We start from the raw sequence: 22,669 nt of genomic DNA on the forward strand, positions 1-22,669 counted from the left end.
AAAAAATCTATTTTGAATTCCGGATTTAACACAACAAAATGTGAAATAAGTCAAGGGGCTATGACTACTTTCTGAATGCACTGTAAATACAGACGTCCTGTGACAATGAGAAGCTTCTGGTCGTCAAGGAGTGGACTATGGAGAAATATGCAGGCTACGAGTACAACTTCAAGTTAAGTGGCAATAGTTGCATCAGAGCTACACTGTAAAAAGTAATTTGTTCTGCTAACAATTTTCCGTCCCAACTCAAACACAGGAGTGTGGTGGCACCTTAATTGGGGAGAACGGGCTCATAGTAATGGCTGGAACGGAATCAGTGGAAAGGTATTAAATGCATGAAACATGGTTTCCGTGTGGTTGGTACCATTCCATTTACTCCATTCCAGCCATTATTATGAGCTGTCGTCCCCTCAGCAGCCTCCACTGAACTGAAAGTATTTCAGTGTTCAATACTTAAGTAATAAAGTGTTTTGGTTATCTTTTTAAATTCTGATTAGTAATTTTCAGTGGTCGTGTCTTAATGTTTAACATTGTTTTATGTATTTCACAACTTGTCATTTTAACCCACTTTATAGCAGGCGTTGTTGAGCACGGTGCTCATTCCTCTAGCAGTAACGAGATAGGACGGTAATCATTACAGGAAGCTGCATTAGCCTCTATCATTAAGAGTGGGACACACCTTGTTGATGGTGGGAATGACTTGTCTCATTATTCAACATCAATTTGCCTGACGGTTTTGATATCTATTCATCATGATCAATTACAACTTGTAGCATACCATATGCTAATACTATTTTGGAAATATACATTTCATTCTTTAAACATGCATACAACATTGTGTAAAAATATCATAAAGTAAAAAATATATATATATTACCCACGTGGCACTAGTATATTCATAACTTGCAAAAACGTAATAATTCTATATCAGCACAACACAGAAGTGTTTTTTACTGAAATATCAATGTGTCTGACTCGTACTTTATTCATTTAAGTAAAGACACAAAACATAATAGAATCAAGCAAGAACAACTTATTTAATAAACATTACATTTACTTTAAAATATGAAATAATTATAACTTGTAAAATCTCAATCACTTTAGATTAGCAGAACACAAATAAATGAAGTTATACTTACTCAATAACCGAATATTTGTTAACTGTACTCAAACCCATTAAGTGATAAGAAATCTTATTGACATCTGAGTTAGTACGACTTTTATGATTTGAGTTCTACTGACTGTTGGAGATGTTTGAGTAGCCACTACTCAATTTCTTTAATGAGTTAGACAGTTACTTTTTATAGTGTAGTCTAATGGGTATTGGCACAATAATAATAAACAGTGAGCCTTTCCTCTAAAATGTTTTGAGGCTATAGTCTAGTCCAGGGCTGTCCAATCCTCTTCCTGGAGATCTACTGTTCTATAGATTTTCAATCCAACCCTAATTTGGCGTATCCGATTCAGGTAGTTAAGGTCTTGTTGAGCAGCTAATTAGTAGAATCAGGTGTGTTAAATTAGGGTTGGACTGAAAACCCACAGGACAGTAGATCTCCAGGAAGAGGGTTGGACTGAAAACCCACAGGACGGTAGATCTCCAGGAAGAGGATTGGACTGAAAACACACAGGACTGTAGATCTCCAGGAAGAGGATTGGACTGAAAACCCACAGGACGGTAGATCTCCAGGAAGAGGGTTGGGCTGAAAACCCACAGGACTGTAGATCTCCAGGAAGAGGGTTGGGCTGAAAACCCACAGGACTGTAGATCTCCAGGAAGAGGGTTGGACTGAAAACATACAGGACGGTAGATCTCCAGGAAGAGGATTGGACTGAAAACCCACAGGATGGTAGATCTCCAGGAAGAGGATTGGGCAGCCCTGGTCTTGTGTGTAGTCTACACTGTAAATAGGGTTATTGTGATTTTGACAGTAGCTTACAGGCACCTCGGTGGCAAGAACAATTCTGCATTTCATATTACACTTATTGTAATATAAATATGGTATCAAAGCAAGTACTGTGTAACGACACACACTACAATACAATACAATTGACTGCATTATACTGTAAAAAAGTAAAGCCTACCATAATCGGAATGAATGAAATTGAGGGGAGGAGTTTGTATTTCACATTATTTTACTGTAATTGCAAGGGATTGGTGCAAGCAGGTTGGCTGCTAAGTAAAGTGTTTACAAACATTGCAGCATATTTAAGCAATAGGGCCAGAGGTGGTGTGGTATATGCCATATATACCACGGCCAAGGGCTGCTCTTATGCAAGACCCAACACGGAGTGCCTGGATACAGCCCTATTTGTGCTTTGTGGTATATTGGCCATATACCACAAACCCCCAAGGTGCCTTATTGCTATTACAAACTGGTTACCAGTGCATTTAGAGCAGTAAAAATAAATGTTTTGTCATGCCTATGGTAGATAGTCTGATATACCACGGCTGTCAGCCAATCAGCATTCAGGGCTTGAACCACCCAGTTTATAAAAATGTATATTTGGTTTTTATATCACATGCACTTTTATAGACCTTAACAAAGGCTTATAAACCGGCAGCGACTACAGGGCATATGTTAAGGTTCAAGACTTCCTGCGCTCCCATCTTTCCCCTATACATTTTAAGTTCAAAATACAGCCATTATTTCCTGAACACAACATTTCCCCACAATGCACCATAATTTACAGTTTGCAGCAGTAAAACATTTCAGAGTATTTTACTGTTCATAATTTAAAACAAGTATCATGTCATTGAGTTTTCCGTTGCAGTGAGGGGTTGCTCGGTGTTGTGTAGAGGACAGACAGTAGGAGCAGTAGTCTAGCCCATGCACGCTCAGTCATTTAGTCATTCAGTCAACAAGTTCTCACAGCCAAGAACAGGAACGATTGTGAGCCATCTTGTTTATTCATCTTTTTATGTCAACAACAATGGCGGGGACACACAATTCCGTCGTTCACATGGGAAACACCAGCAAACGAGCATATTAACATCAAGAATATAACAATACGTACATAAAGATTATATTCAGTGCAAAAAAACTACTCTATTATCACCAGCACATTAAAAGAACACTCCTTACTTCTTAAAACCCTTGCAATTGTAGCAGGTATTATTATCACACACAGTCAAGTGCGTTTTCTATAGGCAGTTTTAGTTGTTGGGGAAAATATAGGTTTTCATCTAAACATAGCAGTGCCATTATTATTAAATACAAATTAAGTAAAAGGCAAATCTCTGTTTTAGTAGGTAGTGCCGTGGTACAATCTCGAACGACAAATCGTTTACTTGGCTTTGAGCTAACTGTGTCTTCCTAAGACTCACAAATTGTCTTAAACAAGCATAGGTATATATTGGGCAAATGATATATAATTGAATCATATAACGTTGATATAACACTATAAAAACAATATCATTTGAAATCTCTATTTAGAAATCTCTATTGCAATTTTCCCTGTTTTAGGTAGCGTCTTAAGGATTTTAAACGATTGCATGTCCCTGGTAATTTTAACAAAACTATATATGAAGTAAGAACCACATATTCTTGTCTTGGCCATTCACCACAAATGACAATGAAGTATAATAAAAACAATTAAAACATGTGTTTTACATATGGGCCTGTTGCTAATCAACGTTATTTCCCTCAGAAGTCACACTGCTGTCACGACGTTGAACATTGTTTTTAGTTACGTTTTGCTTACGATTTTAAATCACATATTTCGCAATGATGTCTATTGTGAATTTGTTGTGTATTTACAAGATTAGATTGGCATTGGTCAAGTTTTGTTGGACCTTGCGCTGTCTTCCTATATGCATTTGTTTGGTTATGCTGTTGTCAGATAAACCAAACAAAGCATATTCTAAAAGTAGCCTAGCCTGCTCTGTTAACTAAACATGCGTTTAAAGTTAACCCATACAAAGATCACCTATGTGCTACCATTACCTTTCCCAGATGTAATATTGGCAAATGCATATTGGAAGGAAACGTCCAAAACTACAAAATAACTCATTTGGATCCCTAAAGCATCGTTAGGAGGGAGAAATAGATAAATGATTATGCCAGCAATATCTGTAAGATGTTTTTTCCCTTTCCCTTGTTGACTAATAAAACCGTGGTCATAAAGTTGACGCTCTCTGCCTTCTTCTCTCCTCTCCCCATCTACTATATGGGACCTCTTTTTTTCTCGTTTTCTGCCATTAAACCATAAATGACCATAAAATCACTCCTTGGGATCAACTTTCTTTTTCTCTTCCACTTCTTTCTCTTCCCCCTCTTCCCCGTCACCGTCCTCGTTGCCCTCCTCGGGCTCGGGCTCGGGCTCGGGCTCGGCCTCTCCTCTCTGGCCCGGAAATGTGTCTTTGTTGTTTTCTTTTTTCCACTTCATTCGTCGATTTTGAAACCATATCTTGACCTGCCTCTCTGTGAGACTCAGGGCATGGGACACCTCGATCCGCCGCTTGCGGGTCAGGTACGGATTGAAGAGAAACTCCTTTTCCAGTTCCAGAGTTTGGTAACGACTGTAGGTTTGTCTTCCATTTCGCCTCCCTGGTGCTTAAATTAAATAGTAAATAAGATTAGTAAATAAGAATGAATTTGATGGTGGCATTAAAATTTCAGGATGAAAGAAAAAACAACTCTCAATCAAATAGTGTATAGGCCCAAAGTGCGATTACTTAAATAAATGAGATCATCTTTGTGCAATAAGATAATAGGACATACAGTAATAGCTATGATGGTTTGTATTTGGAGTCGGTTTAGCTTATAGCTACATTCCATTGAAAGGTACATGAGCTAGAAAGTACAAGCTAACATTTACTTTTTCAATGATGTAACAGGTAACTGTGTACGCACGCACGCACACCACACACAAAAACACACACACCTCACACACACAACGGATACACGTTCTTCTGCAGATTGTGGAGGAAAGTATCTTTAGGCCTAAAAAACATCTATCTGGTATCCCGTTAAAAACAATCTAAACGATCTAGTCCATAAGGTTTCATTCTAACTAGTTAACATCCACTAGCCTACTAGCTTGGTTTAGGGTAAGGAAATGTAAACGAAATGAATATCACGTAGAATAGTAATGTTAGAAGCATTACAAAGTACCTCATATTTGTTTTAAAAGTTATTTATTGTTACTGTAATAATTTGGTCATATTGGTCATAACATTTTTACTGCATTCTGGTTAGTAGGTTACTATTTTATTTAGGATGCACTTAGTTATACTTCAGGTACTTTAAATAACCATTGTTTAAACTGGATTTCAGATTTTTTTTTTATCATTTCAGATTTTCTCAACAAAACACAATCTTTATCACCAAAACCTTCGTCAAGTTAGCCAGCATTGGTTTTTAATGATTTGGGAATTATTACATGAGAACTTGGTTGGTTGTAAGAAGGTTATATGTTTATGTTATACCTTACATATTACAGTGCGAATGTTGTGTATACTTGCGAGAGCTATAGATAGGCCTAATCCATTTACTTTGGGTGAAATGTATATTTGCTGCACAAAAATGTAATAAATAAACAGATACAGCCTCCATTCCTTATGACATATTTTGCTTTTACGCACGTAGGTTACACACACACACACACACACACACACACACACACACACACACACACACACACACACACACACACACACACACACACACACACACACACACACACACACACACACACACACACACACATAATACACACATTTATAGCTATATAAAAAAAGAACACAAAATAATTCTAACCGTGGGGTCTCATCCAAGGAAACATAAGTGTGGGAGACGAGTTCTGATTTAAATGGCCTTGTCCTTCTCCGGGGTTAGAGCCGTTAGACGATTTACAGTCTGGGTATTGCGCGAGGCTTGGCTCTTGCTGGGTACCATAAAGCGGTTGTCTCGGAAGAGCTTCATATCCATAAAATTTCGTTGCGTCTCCATGGCAAGCCAGTGCGCAGGGGTTCTGTTGGTATGCAGGGTTGGAGATCCCCGTGGTCCCATGGTGGAAAAAATCCTGGACATGATGGGACGGCTGTTGAAAGCCCGATGCAGCTGCCCCGGGTCCGTAGACCAGCGTGTGGCTACGGGCAACGCTTTGTGGGAACCTGCAGTCGTAGTAAGTTGGCTCCAGTGATTCACAGCCTTTGTATTTGGAGAAAAGAGGGTTAACAAAATATGAGCTCATTGTTTAGTTTGCATTAAACAACAGACGAGGTTTCTTCGTTGTAGAATATCCCCTTTTGGATTGTGGCAGCCTTTTGTTTAGGTTCCCAGTCGCACACAGCGCAGACTGACAAACCGGAACTAGATGGAGAAACGCTGCCCCTTTGGACAGTCTCAGGCAGCTCTCTCGCGCTCCAACACTCTTCTCATCGAGTCTCTCGCACTATCTCCAGTATCTTCTCTTTTTCAGCCTCAAATCCGGCTCATGGTGTGTGCTTTGGATGCATTGAGGTTCACGCTGGCTTGCTCCGCCGACACAGTCACAAGCGTTTGTTCTTTTCTTTTGCTTCCCACCCAACCACCCCCACCACAATTCCCCCTCCCAACACCAATAGCCCCCCTTAATTTTTCCACAAGCTGTCAGCGGGTAGGCTACATACCCCTTAAGAGGCAACATGCACTAACCATTCTATTAGATAAAGGAGTTCAAATTGATGCATAAGATGTGAAAATTATCAAATCAAAATATCGTTGTGGTCATATTACTCTTACACGGTGCTTACATGATACATAGAAGTACACACATATAGCCTAACGAATAGAATAAAAAGGCTTTGTTCATAAAGTCCTCATGTGTACCCTCGTGTTATACAGTTTCTGAGCCATTCCTTATACCAACTAATGGTTTAAATTGGATGCTGTTAGCCTTGCCTATCATAAATACTTGGCCTACACAATAGCACTGCTTGCGGGCCCGCTATACTGCCTGCTATTATGACAGTGAAACAAAACATATAGTCCTATATAACTTTAAAAACAAGTAGGCCAGGACTAGCATATACAATATGGGTAAGTCTATTGATAATGGCATACAATAATAAGGCTATAATGACATCTGTAACAAAATCACAAAAATATAAAAATGTCTAACCCGTGTTGCTCAACATTAGCCCGTGCTACGTGCTCATACTTGAGATATATATAGGTCTAAGCGATTTCCCAAGTCCCTCGCGCACTTAAACTACAGAAGGCCGTGAAACACCGTAACGCTCAAATATAAACACGACCTGTTGTGAATACCCGACTCACGGTACTGACCCTGTTAAACCTATGAGTAGACGTAGTAAATATGCCGCTTGCATTAGATGTCTCGTTATTTCTGCGTACATATTGCTGGTACAATATTTATTTCAGTTGTGTCTAGTGTAGTTGCAGCAAAGTCTCTCCCTGAATGCGCTCATGTGGGTTTTGTGGTGTTACTGACGATTTTTACACATGATCGTAAAATAGGAAAGGCACACAGTGTATAGACTATAAATGTATAGACTTGTCGTACAGTCTATAAATATGCTGATTAATGGTCTTTGTTGCAATTTACCGTCGTGGAAATTTAAGCTGCGATTACAGACATATATCAACAACAAAAACACAGGAAATAACTATAAAACCCTCACCGTTATAATACTGCTTCTGATGTAGGCCTATCATTTCTAATAATAACATTATTATTACAATAACTATTCTTCTAGTATTATCATATTATTATTAGGATCTAGTATTAATGTTAGAATTTGTATTAGGGTAATTGATTATTGAAGCCTTTAGTGGTATTTGTCAATAAATTGAAATAAATACTTTCTTTATTTGTTCATTTTACTTGTTTGAAGATGTTTTCTTCTTAAAGTGGTTTGATACGGAAATGTGTCATATTCTATTAAGTATATATATGGTGGCTAATACAAGTGTATGGTGCACGGTCCACGGCTCTCCACGGGAAAACTAGGCCACACCACTGGCGTAAAAACAGTGGCAAAGGAGTGATTTAAATTGGCTTAACTTGAAAAGTGTGATGTTTTCAAATGTTAGTCCAAATGTTAATGGAGCATCAATGTTGGTGCACATATGCAGAATCAACCTAATCGATTTGCTAGCAGTTGTTAACAGTTTACAATCATGTATAATGAATCCATAACATGTATACAAATCAGCTTTAGTGTGTTAACAAATATTAGGCTAATGTTCTACTAATGTAAAGGTCATAAAATGTGGAAATGGGACATTTAGGTAAAGGAATGTACAAATACAAAATAGACCTATCCTAGAATTATGAGGCTATACACACAACGCGCATGGAAGGATCAACAGGCATAATCTATGTCTCCTGTACCCAGTCCTACAGGTGTCAATTATATCACAACATTTTTTCATAAAAATGTGATGAATGACCGAAGCAGCATTTGTTTCATCAGTAAACCTACAGGCATACGCCTAGCCCACTCCCTGTTTATGCACCACGCAAATCCACAGCACGGAGGCACTTGCGGCACAGGCCCAAACAATCGGTCAACAGCGCCATCTAGTGTTACGGTCGATCACCAACATTCAACCGCACCATGCATGGTTTTATCAAACCCACATATATTACACGAGGGGAAAATGCAGTGGACGACATAACAAATGTGTTGAATATGTATTTCACGATCCGTCAAATAAACTATATTAGTAGTCTTCCTACGTTTAGCGTCTGCTTTTATTTCAGTAGACTCAGGATGTTGGTTTTCATGATACTGTCCTATGGGTTGTCTTCTAACCAGTATAGTTACATGTACATTGTCCAATGCGAATATGCTGCTTTTGACGTTGGTTTCTTCTTGCGGTCAGATAGCCTAGGTCTACTCTGACCCGCTCAGAGAGGGGGCTGCCCTTAGAGGTTGGCAAATGTAGCCTAGGGGCGCGCTGGGCCAGTAACTTAAAGGCTGCTGGCTCGAATTCCCGAGCTGACAAGGTAAAAAACGGTCGTTCTGCTCCTGAACAAGGCAGTTAACCCACTGTTCCCCAATAGGCCGTTATTGTAAATAATAATTTGTTCTTTATTAACTGACTTGCCTAGTTAAATAAAGGTTCAATAAAACATTTTTTTTAAAGGCAGCGGCATGTTTGCGGTGGGCCCAACAGACAAACTAGCTGCAGCAAGCCCCCTTTGAACGAGTCCAACATCACCCACCATCCCACCATTAAAACCATAAAGTAATTTAGCCCAGACGTCTAGCCAGTTAGTCGGGTTTGCTTTGTTCGTCTGCATTTGAGACAATCAACTGAGTTCTAGCAGGGCTGTAAACGCAGCATTTTTGTCCTGTGCGGAAATGCACTGGATTGGGCTTTGAAATTACAGCATCCTGTCCGTATTGTTCGACACCACAAAAAGGCAATTTAGGCCAAGACCCAGTAAACAAATGCCAGACATGGGAATTTATTTCACGTTAGAACATTTTAATTTCGTTACCTTTCAAATAGGTGCAATGGCTCGAAATGTGTTTCTAACTGTAATTTAGTTGAGGTAAAAATATTTCTTTTTTCCTTTTCTTATAAGCAAGTTGACTGGAAAGAAGATTTCGGTTATAGCTTTAATCCGGGATCTCAGTCGCACGATTCTTACAGGCCCTAAACTTTTCCCTTAGCTTGTCACACACGTAACGTTACAGGGCCTTATTCAATTTAGAAAATGTGCCAAATTGTTAAAGGTTAAAGATATAAGAATATCTTAACCAGCAGCTGTTAGTGTTCCTGTTTTGAAAAAGAATTGCGAGTGACACAGATATGATAGGTCTGTGACGACACAGGTTTATTTGTCAAATTTGCACATGAAGTTGACAACGACATTTCCGTTGTTTGTCTGCCATTTTTATCACGAAATAAATTGATATATTTTTCCAAGTTATGAGTAATGACGGTTTCTAATTTGTTCTATAAAACATTTGACTACTAAATGTTGATTTATATGTCTTGGATGTTTACAATTAGACCTAGATGTGGTTTAAATGTGGGTGTTTGTGGATACTTGTGGTGGCCTGTGCATACATAGTGGATTTGTAAACATATATTAATGCATTCAAATATAATTTGTGTCACAACACCATATAAAAGGAGTACACAAAAGTTTCGTTAAATCATATTTAGTTACGTCATTATGGTGTTGGCCTACTCGAAATAATCCCCATTTACGGGCGCACGTCGTGGCCCTAAGAGTCTGCAGAGCCTGGAAATGCTAACAGAAGACTGGGAAACGTTCCATCTGCTTCCAATATTCCACTTGCGGGGAAATGGGGATATTTAAGGTATTAAAGCTGTTTCTCTCCAGATTAACAGAAATCTGGTTTGTGTGCATTTGTGTTGACATCATTAATATACTGGCTTGGTCTATTTGAAGCGCCTCAAACGTATGTCGCAATATTCTGTTTTACATTGGTTTGCATGGGTAGTAAGATTTTATGCATATCTACGTCTGTTTTGTTAAGAGACATTGCTTGAAAATAAATACAGAAAACACAAGAGCCTCATGATAATTTTTATATTTGAGTAGGTCTATATCTACACGTTCTATAATGAATGGCACGTGTCTATACAATCAAAATAATACGAAACGCACAAATAGGTACACCGAACGGATACGTTACCACATATACACAAGACAGACATACAGTTGTTAAGAGGGCAGATGTTATCTTTCTGTACAAAATATGCTACAACACCTGCATAACATTCACAAGAAACAAACATGGAAGGAATATTCGCACGGACATCATAAATTATGGAGGGTAGAAATTAAAATAATCCCAGTGTTCCATTCCTTATACGTCGGGACAGTTATACATTTGTTCAAAATATGTTTAATTCAAATGTCCCTTATGTAAATAAACATATAGGCCTACAGGTATCTTCACAAGTGCAAATGTTTTCTTTCCTTGAAGGTTATTTTAAACCTGGACAAGGAAAGGTGCATGTGGTGAAACAAAAAATATTTAGCATCAAACATGGAAGGTGGGCTTAATAAAAAATAAAAATAAACAACATCCAACATTAAGAAGGGGGCGTCATGTATTTTGGTTTATCTTTGTTGTTATCCATGGCAATAGTGGTTATTTTACTGTTGTCTGATTCTTGTTTTTGTCCTTTGTCGTTATTGTAACCATTCCTTTATTATTGTTCTTTGTTGCGGTCGGTTTTTTCCTTGTTCATTTTCTTCATCTTCATCCGCCGGTTCTGGAACCAGATTTTGACCTGCCTCTCCGTGAGGTTGAGGACTCTTGCCACCTCGTATCGACGGTCTCTGGTTAGATACATATTGAACAAAAACTCCTTTTCAAGTTCGAGAGTCTGGTATTTTGAATAAGGGCACCGCTTCTTCCTTGTTGAACGCGCGTGAATCCAGTTTGCAACTGGGTTATCTGAAAATCAACACATAAAAACAGATAACACATTATCAGTCAGCAATAATATCAAACGTGAAGCTATGACGCATGATAAGGCCTTGTACTTTTTGGTCTCCAAAAGTTACGCTAGATCTCAGAGGTAGTGGTGGTCCCTCAAATGTATTAGTAAATATAATGCTGTAGGAAACAACCGTCAAATGTATCTTTTAACGTTAGAACATTTAGTGATGCTCTTCCAGCTTTTCCCTTTCTGGGACTTCTGAGAAATGCCATCGTAAAATACTCAATGCCTATTCGCTTTATAGGCCCATAAAAACGGCCTGTATGTCAAGCCTTTACATGTCAGTGAAAGTCCCTCGAATATGTTGCAAACATTCCTCAACTGTTGGGGTTATATCGACAATTGGTTTGGAATGGAAAAAGATTATGTAGGATGACAACAGACAACATACACGTACGCTACGCCGCGATGCTACTGTAGTTCCTTATCATGGTTTCTCTTTGGTCTTTTTCTAGGGAGGATCCAGTTTTACTGACATAGCAACATAATATCTCTTTAAAATATAATTGTAGTTTATTTACTAGTAGACTATGGGGGATATAGTGGCATAGTCTACTAGCATCGTAAAATAGTAGCATAAACCATAGTGGCCATACAACATGGTTTATAATGATTATTAATATTGGCGGTCCCAAATCTTGGGTAAAAAGTATTTGGCATCTAAAACACCAAAACAGATTTGCTGAGATGCGGGCATGTTGCAGAGTCCCTCAAATTTACAACGTCCATAGGTTTTTCGAGTAGTTTATAACCAGCTCGTCGTTTTATAGCCCAATCCAACTAGCGTTTGTCTCTTTACGGTCCCTCGAGGTAGCCCCCTAGCCGAGTAGATTCAGTCGAGGAAAGAAAGGGGGATGAAATTATGGCAGATAGACGCTATGGCCTAGCTCTAAACCAAATCAAAGGAACACAGACAGAATCTCTTCCAAACTATTCCCATTCCCGGTTTTCAACAAGGGGCTCGAACTTACTCGGGTCTAATTCTGTCTTCTCGTCTTTATGCTTCCCGAAAGCCAAAGGCTCGGTCTCGGGAGAAGGGATGTTTGGTTGGGTCTTTTCTCGGATGTCAGCGGTGGTGCAATATATATAATCCGTGTAGGTGCGTCCATTGGAGGCGAGGCAGTCACTGGGTCGATGCTCCTGGAAGGCGTCGGGCTTCAGCCCATAGTGTCTGGCGTTAGCCGGGTAGCCTGGAAAGGACATTGCCCCCGAGATCGGCTCCAGCCATGACCGCACATACCTTGAGTCCGTTCCTAGATGAGGTTGATGGCTGTATGGATGGTAAACCACTGAGGACTGGGAGTGAACAGGGGTCCAGGATGTAGTAAAAACGGATGGTTTAGAGGCAAAGCTGCAGGAGGGATAGTCACCACACTCCGATACGAGGGACGTCGGACGAGGGCCGGTAGGGTGCGAACCAGAAGCCGAGAATCGAGCCGCAAGAACATCCTCGCTTTCGTGGTTTATCAAGGAATCTACATAATAATTACTTAAGGGAACCGTGGCCGACATGTCGATGCTGCCAGTCTATTTTACATGCATCCGATTATTATTTGGAGTGTATGTGTACTTTTTTTATCTACCCATAGAACAATCAAGGCAGGTAATTATTTCTCAAAGCTTCCCCGGCTGCTATTGGCTGCCGAAGCAACACGTGATTATATTTACCCCCACAAAAATTGCACTGTGGATCAATGCGCGAGTTATCCTGGCATAGCATTGCACACTAGACATGGATTCTAGAATCATATTCAGATGATTTTTCCCTGGATGCATAAGAGGTAAATTCCACAGTATTATGTTCTGACGTTGATCAAATAGCAGCAAAAATTAGTAGAATATGTGAAACTAGTCGTCAAACAGGCTGGGGTTGGCTAGGTATGAAATCGTAGGCACTATTTTCTGATGTAATCAATCTCTGTCTAATGTCTCCGTAGTCCAGTTTTATGCGCGTATAGACATAGTTCAGTAGTAAAATGGATCATTAAACTCACTCTCTAACACATTAGGCTTTGAATTATTCTGCGTTTTTCATTGTATAACGGTGTTTATCTTTTCATATGGAGAAAATCTAGTCTACTTGATTTTATTTTATGAGCAGCCTGCATAGATAATATTGTACATTATATCCTACGACCATTGCACCAAAATGTATGTACAAGAAAAAAGTTCGCACAGACAACAAAGAAGCAGAATTGGGATATTTTCCCCCCCAAATGATGTCTGGAGAGATAGAGGAAAGAGTTACTACTACGATGCTTGAAACTTGGCCAACTACAGCGGCTATATTCGGCAAGTGGCAGTGCATGTTTTTATGTCCTTCGATAAATGTTTACGAGGACCATTTGATTGTTCATAAACGTGTCGTTAATAAAACTACAGTCGAGTTCCTAGCTTAACATAAAACCAACACTGGAACAGTGAGGACAGACAGCAACGACAGGGACTGAGGGACTTTTGTGCTGCAGGGGAGAGGAGTATTTGGTTCAAGGAATAATCAGGCTAGCGATGTAGGCTTGCAACAAGACGAATACACTTTCTTGTTTTGTGAGACTAATATGGCATACACTGATCTATGATCCGAGAATAAGCCTTTGTGTTGTCATATATGCCTTAGAGAACATATTAATCAAATAAAATCAACTTGTATTTGTCCAGTACATTTTTTTTAGCAGGTGCAGCGAAATTTCTGTTTCTCCAACAGTGCAGTAATACTTAACAAAACAAAATGTGCATTTGTGTATTCCGAATGTGTATTTTCTCATCTCAGTCATGTATAGGCCTATCTAAAAAGAAAATGAAATGCAAAATCCTATGTTATTTGTCACATGCTTCGTAAACAACAGGTGTAGACTAACAGTGAAATACTTACTTAAGGGTCCTTTTCCAACCACGCAGAGTTAAAGATAAAGATTTGTTTTTTTAAATAGTGACACGAGGACTATATAAGGTTGATTCAGATTAACTGCGATAACGACGACGGACTTTACTCTAAAGGATAGTGGATAAGGGTTGACATTGGTGATACAAGATGCAGTTCGTTGTATGCATGCTATGGTAAGATACATACTTTAATATCAAAATATTCATTTTGAGCTTTTGCAGTCTAGACGAATAACAGACAATAATGCACAATGTTGCCGTCCAAAATTACAAAATAGACATAGCCTATTATCTCAAATGTAACTAGTCATTGCGTTGGTGACCTACAAGATCAAGGGAGGTCATTCGTTTTTGCTTTAAACTGAATAAATGTATGCAAACTTAGACATCTCAAAATGTGATTATTTAATTATCTCAGTAACTACTGCATATTTTGAACTTCCTGTAATGAAAACATGTATATGCTGTACAGCATCCTTACATTTTGAAGTGTATTTCTCTGTCATGGCTGTTTGGTTCAGATTCAACCATGAAATATGAACCCCCAATAAGTCTGTAACCTGCAGCAGGTGTTTGTGTAGTACAGTATGGTAATTATGGATGGTGCTGAAGAAGGCGTTGTTTGACTTGCAATGTTAGGCAATGTCATTTTTAGGTTGTGTTATAACTTATGTATTAAATATTGTGACGAGTAATCCATATATTATTATCAATACGATGCAACTAAATATCAAGACAGGCAAATAGAAAGTATTTTTCTCAAATTAAAAAGCATAAACCTTGAGCTCACTAACGTTGAGTATTTTCTCATACACAGTTAACATTCAGGCCCAATGAGAGCACAATCCTATTTTAACCCTAGGGGTTTCCCTTGATATCAAAACCATGAAATCCTAAATATAGCGTATCTATTATAGCCAAGGTAATCTTTCATTAAAGGTCTAAAATACATCTCTCTGTCATACTGGATTTCAAACCAATGCGTAATGCACGCTCTATCATTTTACGCATAAAAGGCAGCCGGTTCTAATAAAACTAATGAACTATTCACAATAATATTTACTATATATATATATATATATATAAATATATGTGGTTAGGATCAGATCAGTTATATTACAGCTGGTCGGCATTTTGCAACACGTTTTGACTAAACAGATCTTCTTCATACAGCCTAAAAAAAAGGTAGGCTATTGTTTAGTGATTTAATTTAGAATTTTATTGGTAGAAATTACATTAATTTATTTAAAGGGATACTTCGGGATTTTGGCAATGAGGTCCTTTATCTACTTCCCCAGAGTCAGATGAACTCGTGGACACCACTTTTATGTCTCTGTGTCCAGTATGAAAGAAGTTAAGAGGTAGTTTCACAATCCAATGCTAACTAGCGTTAGCGCAATGACTGGAATTCTATGGGTATCTGCTAGCATGCTAGTAGATACCCATAGAGCTAGTAGATACCCACAGACTATATCTAAGACACAGAGCAGTTTGAGTCTTGTTCAGTATTGTTAGACACATATAAAATGAATCTACCAATATTAGTCTTGGAATTGCCTATTGAATGGAACATTCACATGACAAATGTAATTATATCAGGAGACAAATACTAATTTGAGCATGGTTAATCCATTATTTTTGTCATTACTTTGCTGTCTTGTTATTTATATTTGAATGTATTTATTGTCCTAATGATCATTGATAATAAAATAAAATATCCAATGTATGTATCCTGGTTTTCATAATATTTTGTGGACACTAGGCTTATTTCCCTTTCTGTTATTGACCATACCTTGAATTCTCTGATAACTTCAGGCTACTAGCCTATTAGCGTGTTGCCTGTGTCATGACAGCTGTTGTTATGATGCTATATGTAGGCCTACTGATAGAATAAACTACGCCATAATGCAACCCCCGATTGGAAAGCCTAGTTTAGAATTACTGTTCATTCATTCACTTCAAGTACATTTCATAATATGATACGCTAGATCTCTGCGACCCAAATGCGCTCTTTCGCACGTCACCATGATCCTTATTATTTATCATTTGTTCTGGTTAAATCAAAAGAGTCGAACTAAATAGCCAAATATTTTGTATTTTCTCCATAGCCTACTTTATCATCCCTAACAATGTTATTCTATCAAATTCCACTAATGTTGTACATGTATCTTGCACATTCAATATTAGGAAATGCTTTGAAATAATGTATTTACACTGACTGTCAACTGTTTAGAGCAATGGCATTGGAAATCATTGTCCAAATATGGCGAATTAGTTAGGGCGAGGGCGGCAGGAGATGAAAGGGTGCAGAGTGTCACCGTAGACAACAATAATGTCCAAAGGTGCTGTCGTCTCAGTGCAGGGGTCAGACTGCAATATATTGTTAGCAGTCGGATTCCTAACTCTTCATTCAGAAATGCTACAAGAGACGCTTATTAGAAATCCATATTTTTTGCGCATTCATGTTTCAGTCAATCAATAACCAAAACATGTCCAAAACATAAGTATGTCCAAAACATAAGGCTACTGTTTACGATACATAGGCCTACTAGCTAGCCTACATAATAACGACCTTAAGCTTTGTTAATAGGCCTACTTTGCGCACTAATATGTTTAAATAAAAAATCCTCAGAATCCATAGAACCATGTTTAATTTGAAATGTGATTAGATATACACCTACTCCTAAATCATTTGGAAAGTTTTAAACGTCTTATGTAACATTATATGGATCAAAGTAATTTTTGGAAACTATGATGGCAAATGTGTGGAGCTAAAATAATATACAAATCAGGAGAATGGTATACTGGCTAACTAGAATTTAAATCCACATTTAACCATTAGTAAATTCTAGGTTTGATCTGAACCTTGCATCCATGTCGCATAACCGATTAAGATTATTCTGAATGAATTGTGAAAATATCGCATTACAAACAGTGATCAGTGTATTTACGTGAAGGAAGCTCAAGTGAATACTTGTTTTCATAGCCTATATGATACATATATTTGAACAAGGGACATGTTGTTGTATTGTCAAAAGCTCATTTGAATTGTCAAATGAATAGGCCATATACAGTTCAGAATTGGCATGTTGAACTCTTACCCTCAAACATTTATGTTGAATCACCAATGTGTCTATTTGGAAACTATTCAGCGAACATATTATTATTCTGATAAATAACAGAAACGTAATACCGTCAAAAAACACAGTAAGTATATGGTTAAGGCCACTTGGAAAACAAGTGTTATAATTCATACTTTAAGAGCTATCCTCTGGGTACACATTGCACATTCTGTTGTATATGTTTTTTACCCTCAATAAATTCCATTCAAGGCAACAGCTAATTTAGGTGAATGAAGGATGAGGTAGGTCTATGAGTTCCCCCAAATACTTCATATAGCACGATAATCATTAAGTGCATCAAGATCTGTCATAAGTTTAAGAGGTTTTCCTTTTCATGAAGCCCTTCATGACTAAAGGGTTATAAAGCGTTATTACACGGCACTTCATTTAATTGGTTAATTAATAATAAACCCAGACCACTAGTAGAACAGCCAAGTGCTTCTTTCCGTGTCAGATCACAGAAGATAGACAGAATGAAAGTTTAAAATCCAGTGCACTCAAAAACGTGATTTCCATGTATTTTACATATATTTCCACACTATGAGGTTGGAATAATACTGTGAAATGTAGAAAATTATGCTCATGGCCGTTTAGTGTAAGAGCTGTTTGAAAAGACAATCTGGAATTTCAGTCTTTTTTTGGTGGGATGGAGTTTTGGCCTTCCATGGTGACATCACCATGCGTAAATGAGTTAATAGACCAATAAGAAAGATAGTTCCAAACCTCTCTTCCAATAAGAGCACATTTTCAGTTTGCCTCTCCCCACTAAAGACCACTCCCAGACAGTCCTAGAAAGATTCTTGCTTTAGAAATTGCTCTTTGCTAAGAAGCTATTTTTGTTTCTTTTTGACCATTTTCATTGAAAACAATCACAGTAAGGAACTAAATTGCTACAAAGAAATAATTGTATATTGAGATAAAAACGTCTGCATTGGAACTTTAAGGGCCTTTACGCCATACCCTAATGACATTGCTCATCCTAAAATGTATATATTTCTTAATGCCTTTATTTTACTTTTAGATCTATGTGTATTGTTGTGAATTGTTATATATACTGCACTGTTGGAGCTAGAAACACAAGCATATAGTTAGATATACTGCACTGTTGGAGGTAGAAACACAAGCATATAGTTAGATCCTACTGCACTGTTGGAGGTAGAAACACAAGCATATAGTTAGATATACTGCACTGTTGGAGGTAGAAACACAAGCATATAGTTAGATATACTGCACTGTTGGAGCTAGGAACACAAGCATATAGTTAGATATACTGCACTGTTGGAGCTAGGAACACAAGCATATAGTTAGATCCTACTGCACTGTTGGAGCTAGGAACACAAGCATATAGTTAGATATACTGCACTGTTGGAGGTAGAAACACAAGCATATAGTTAGATATACTGCACTGTTGGAGGTAGAAACACAAGCACATAGTTAGATATACTGCACTGTTGGAGGTAGAAACACAAGCATATAGTTAGATATACTGCACTGTTGGAGGTAGAAACACAAGCATATAGTTAGATATACTGCACTGTTGGAGCTAGGAACACAAGCATATAGTTAGATATACTGCACTGTTGGAGGTAGAAACACAAGCATATAGTTAGATCCTACTGCACTGTTGGAGCTAGAAACACAAGCATATAGTTAGATATACTGCACTGTTGGAGCTAGGAACACAAGCATATAGTTAGATATACTGCACTGTTGGAGGTAGAAACACAAGCATATAGTTAGATATACTGCACTGTTGGAGGTAGAAACACAAGCATATAGTTAGATATACTGCACTGTTGGAGGTAGAAACACAAGCATATAGTTAGATATACTGCACTGTTGGAGGTAGAAACACAAGCATATAGTTAGATATACTGCACTGTTGGAGGTAGAAACACAAGCATATAGTTAGATATACTGCACCGTTGGAGCTAGAAACACAAGCATATAGTTAGATATACTGCACTGTTGGAGCTAGGAACACAAGCATATAGTTAGATATACTGCACTGTTGGAGGTAGAAACACAAGCATATAGTTAGATATACTGCACTGTTGGAGGTAGAAACACAAGCATATAGTTAGATATACTGCACTGTTGGAGGTAGAAACACAAGCATATAGTTAGATATACTGCACTGTTGGAGGTAGAAACACAAGCATATAGTTAGATATACTGCACTGTTGGAGGTAGAAACACAAGCATATAGTTAGATATACTGCACCGTTGGAGCTAGAAACACAAGCATATAGTTAGATATACTGCACTGTTGGAGGTAGAAACACAAGCATATAGTTAGATATACTGCACTGTTGGAGGTAGAAACACAAGCATATAGTTAGATATACTGCCCTGTTGGAGGTAGAAACACAAGCATATAGTTAGATCCTACTGCACTGTTGGAGCTAGGAACACAAGCATATAGTTAGATATACTGCACTGTTGGAGCTAGAAACACAAGCATTTCCCTGCACCCGCAACAACATCTGCTAAATATGTGTATGGACCAATAAAATGTGATTTGATAACAAACGAGCACATTCTGAAGAGAGATTTAGCTGGTTACTGAGGTGTAGATAGCTTATGTTTACTGCCCAAAGTTATGCAGGTGGGGCGGCAGGTAGCCTAGTGGTTAGAGCGTTGGGCCCGAAAGGTAGCTGGATCGAATCCCTGAGCTGACAAGGTAAACATCTGTCATTCTGCCCCTGAACAAGGCAGTTAACTCATTGTAAATAAGAATGTGTCCTTAATTAAATAAAAAAAAAAACGGTTGAATGCAAGTATTGTTGCAATGTTCATTAATTATATCATTTACAAACTGCTAAACAATATTAACAATATTTAAACAAATCCTGATGTAATCAATGTGCTTGCACAGCAAGGAAGGGGTTTTGATTGATCCATGTTGCATTTGAACATTTTACACAGGTATAGGCATAGGCCTAATTGAACGTTTTACTGCAGTGGGCTATATCAGGGTCACACAGAGTGTTTCTTGGCAGTCTTAAACAAATCTACTTTGAAACAAGTATACACATCACACACATGGTTATGGACTTAAACAAAATAAGACACCTGTACCATGTCAGATATAGTATTACATTTTGAGTTTGCATTCCAATATTACACTTTAAATACATCACAGAAGACTTAAAGATAACACAAACGTATGACATAGAAATAACGGATTTTCGGCGGCTTTAAAAAAATTCTGGCGCCTTTTTAAAAGAATGTTTATTAATTATGAAATTATGAAAATGATTGCCTATAGTGCCTGTATAGTGTATTATCTCCTCATAACTCTGATAATATTCGACAATTCATAAAATTAACAACGCATGGATACATACACACACACACACACACACACACACTAAGGTTACACTAGGCTACTTGCCACTGTGATGCACCATTTCGTTTCAGAATATAGGCCCACCGCAAATGCTTGAATCCGGTACGAGATACCTCTGATTATGCCTATTCAGATAGCAGTAATCATGCACACATTTTGTTTTGCCATCACACAACAATCAGTGCTTGCCGCTCTCGCATGATCCAGTCTTACATCAGCCAGCATTAGGCCTACACATACCCAGACACCCGGATGGTTGTGACAATGAGTTAGCCTTTATTAATAGTTCTCAACGAGTACTTCCCTAGCCGCTCACAGACAGAGATACATACCTAGTGGACTGTAAAGACTTATATAACAAATACCTCCAATAGCCTAGCTATTCCCGTTTTTTCTTCTTCCGTGCTCCACCTGTTTCAGAATTTTAAATGGGTTATTCAAATGCCGCTGTGCAGTTTCTGACAGCATGCTATTTACTATTGAAATTGCTATTAATTTGAGAAAGAATAACTTGTGGACAAAAGAGGCAAAAGTATTATCCATGTAACAAGAACCTTTATAAAAAAAAGTTGCTACATTACGTGCGTAATGGCTGTGCGTAATTGTGCATTAGTGCGTAATTGTACACTAGCGCGAATTACGCACCGTCTCGGTGTGTAAGCAATGTGTGTTTCCTGTGGGTGCTATTTGGAGTGGTGTAAACTCTTTGTCAGTGATGCATTCCAGGGGGAGACGCCTATTCACTAAACTGAATGAAACTGACTTTGGATTCCAGACGGTCTCTGCTAGATGCACTTACTGCTGTGATGATGAACATATAAACACATGCTCTCCCAGAGAGGTGACTTTGACTGTGCCATGTTAAAAACGTTATTGGCTAAACATGAAATCATTTTGTTGTGTATTATGAATACGACACACAGTTGATATTCAAATTAAAATGGATAATACATGTTTCTCGGCCACGTCTTGTCATTTCGGTCATGTGAATGAAATCAGTTAAATTATTACCACAAACATTTCAAATGAAATGAAATGAAATCAACCTATATGGCCCAACATTCCAATGCTGATAACTTGACATAACCTAGTTAGCTACATGAATGATTCATAAAGAATAATAACATAACAATTGCGAAATAGAATTTGCCCACAAATGCACAAATGAAATAGGAACAGGACATAATACATAAAGAAATATTAGGTAATATACCCAGCGTATTTCAACTATAGGCTAATCTACCCAATTCCTTTCCATTGAATGAACATTTTGTAAATGATTGGATTGTTTATAATTCACGTCCTCTGGACGCATTATAGTCTAAATCCAGTCGATGACCTAGATTAGTTTCTTGAATCAGAAAACGTTTTGTCATTTGAGAAAGTTGAGGAAAGGGAAACAATCAAAGGACATGTAGCGGCAGGTAGGCTAGTAGTTAGTGTTGGACTAGTAACCGAAAGGTTGCTAGATCGATTCAGCGAGCTGCCCCAGAACAAGGCAGTAAACCCACTGCTCCCAGGCCGTCATTGAAAACAAGGATTTGTTCTTAACTGACTTGCCAAGTTAAATAAAACAAAAATGTCATGGTAAATATATTATGACGATGGAGTCATTTCCCCTTAACAGGTGACAAATGCGTTACAGGTCAACAAAACCTACGGGATATTCAACGGTCCATTCAGTTAACCCAAACACACACACAGTGCCACAATCAGGACAATACTGGACCATGTGTACCAAAGAAAACGTATATTCAGAAGAAGATTAAAGAGCCCATACATTGTTTCCAACTTTAAGATCAATAAAAAAAATACATTTTAGAGAAAAGAAAAGTAAATTCTGTTAATTAACATTTGGCTGGCTGGCC

The 22,669-nt window shown here is 38.1% G+C and overlaps 3 protein-coding genes across 8 annotated transcripts in view; all 3 read right to left on the reverse strand.

Annotated features, from left to right (window-relative positions):
* The window catches only part of hoxc4ab (homeobox protein HoxC4ab), a 103,897-nt gene that overhangs the window by 75,915 nt on the left and 5,313 nt on the right, over window positions 1–22,669 (reverse strand). The window lies entirely within an intron of this gene.
* Window positions 2,890–6,516, reverse strand: hoxc8ab (homeobox protein HoxC8an). 2 transcript variants are annotated; one of them, XM_014146887.3, is made up of 2 exons: window positions 5,760–6,516; window positions 2,890–4,547 (listed from the first exon to the last, which is right to left on the reverse strand). In XM_014146887.3, the coding sequence occupies exons 1-2, from the start codon at window positions 6,193–6,195 to the stop codon at window positions 4,222–4,224; spliced, it is 762 nt and encodes a 253-aa protein (XP_014002362.1). In that variant the 5' UTR covers window positions 6,196–6,516; the 3' UTR covers window positions 2,890–4,221. The 2 variants fall into 2 exon arrangements, with proteins under 2 accessions (XP_014002362.1, NP_001133006.1); NM_001139534.1 differs by having other exon boundaries at window positions 3,932–4,553; window positions 5,760–6,501.
* Window positions 11,024–13,152, reverse strand: hoxc9ab (homeobox protein HoxC9ab). The gene is made up of 2 exons (NM_001139533.1): window positions 12,416–13,152; window positions 11,024–11,398 (listed from the first exon to the last, which is right to left on the reverse strand). The coding sequence occupies exons 1-2, from the start codon at window positions 12,954–12,956 to the stop codon at window positions 11,151–11,153; spliced, it is 789 nt and encodes a 262-aa protein (NP_001133005.1). The 5' UTR covers window positions 12,957–13,152; the 3' UTR covers window positions 11,024–11,150.

This window comes from Salmo salar, chromosome 15 (assembly GCF_965601325.2).
Source record: "Salmo salar chromosome 15, fSalSal1, whole genome shotgun sequence".
NCBI lineage: Eukaryota > Metazoa > Chordata > Actinopteri > Salmoniformes > Salmonidae > Salmo > Salmo salar.

Excerpts from the sequence above, each read along its gene's own strand:
- hoxc8ab (NM_001139534.1), bottom strand. The coding sequence starts at position 6,195 with ATGAGCTCATATTTTGTTAACCCTCTTTTCTCCAAATACAAAGGCTGT. Across the intron at positions 4,554-5,759 it reads TCCTTGGATGAGACCCCACG|CACCAGGGAGGCGAAATGGA; the intron begins GTTAGAATTATT and ends ATTTAATTTAAG.
- hoxc9ab (NM_001139533.1), bottom strand. The coding sequence starts at position 12,956 with ATGTCGGCCACGGTTCCCTTAAGTAATTATTATGTAGATTCCTTGATA. Across the intron at positions 11,399-12,415 it reads GAAGACAGAATTAGACCCGA|ATAACCCAGTTGCAAACTGG; the intron begins GTAAGTTCGAGC and ends GTTGATTTTCAG.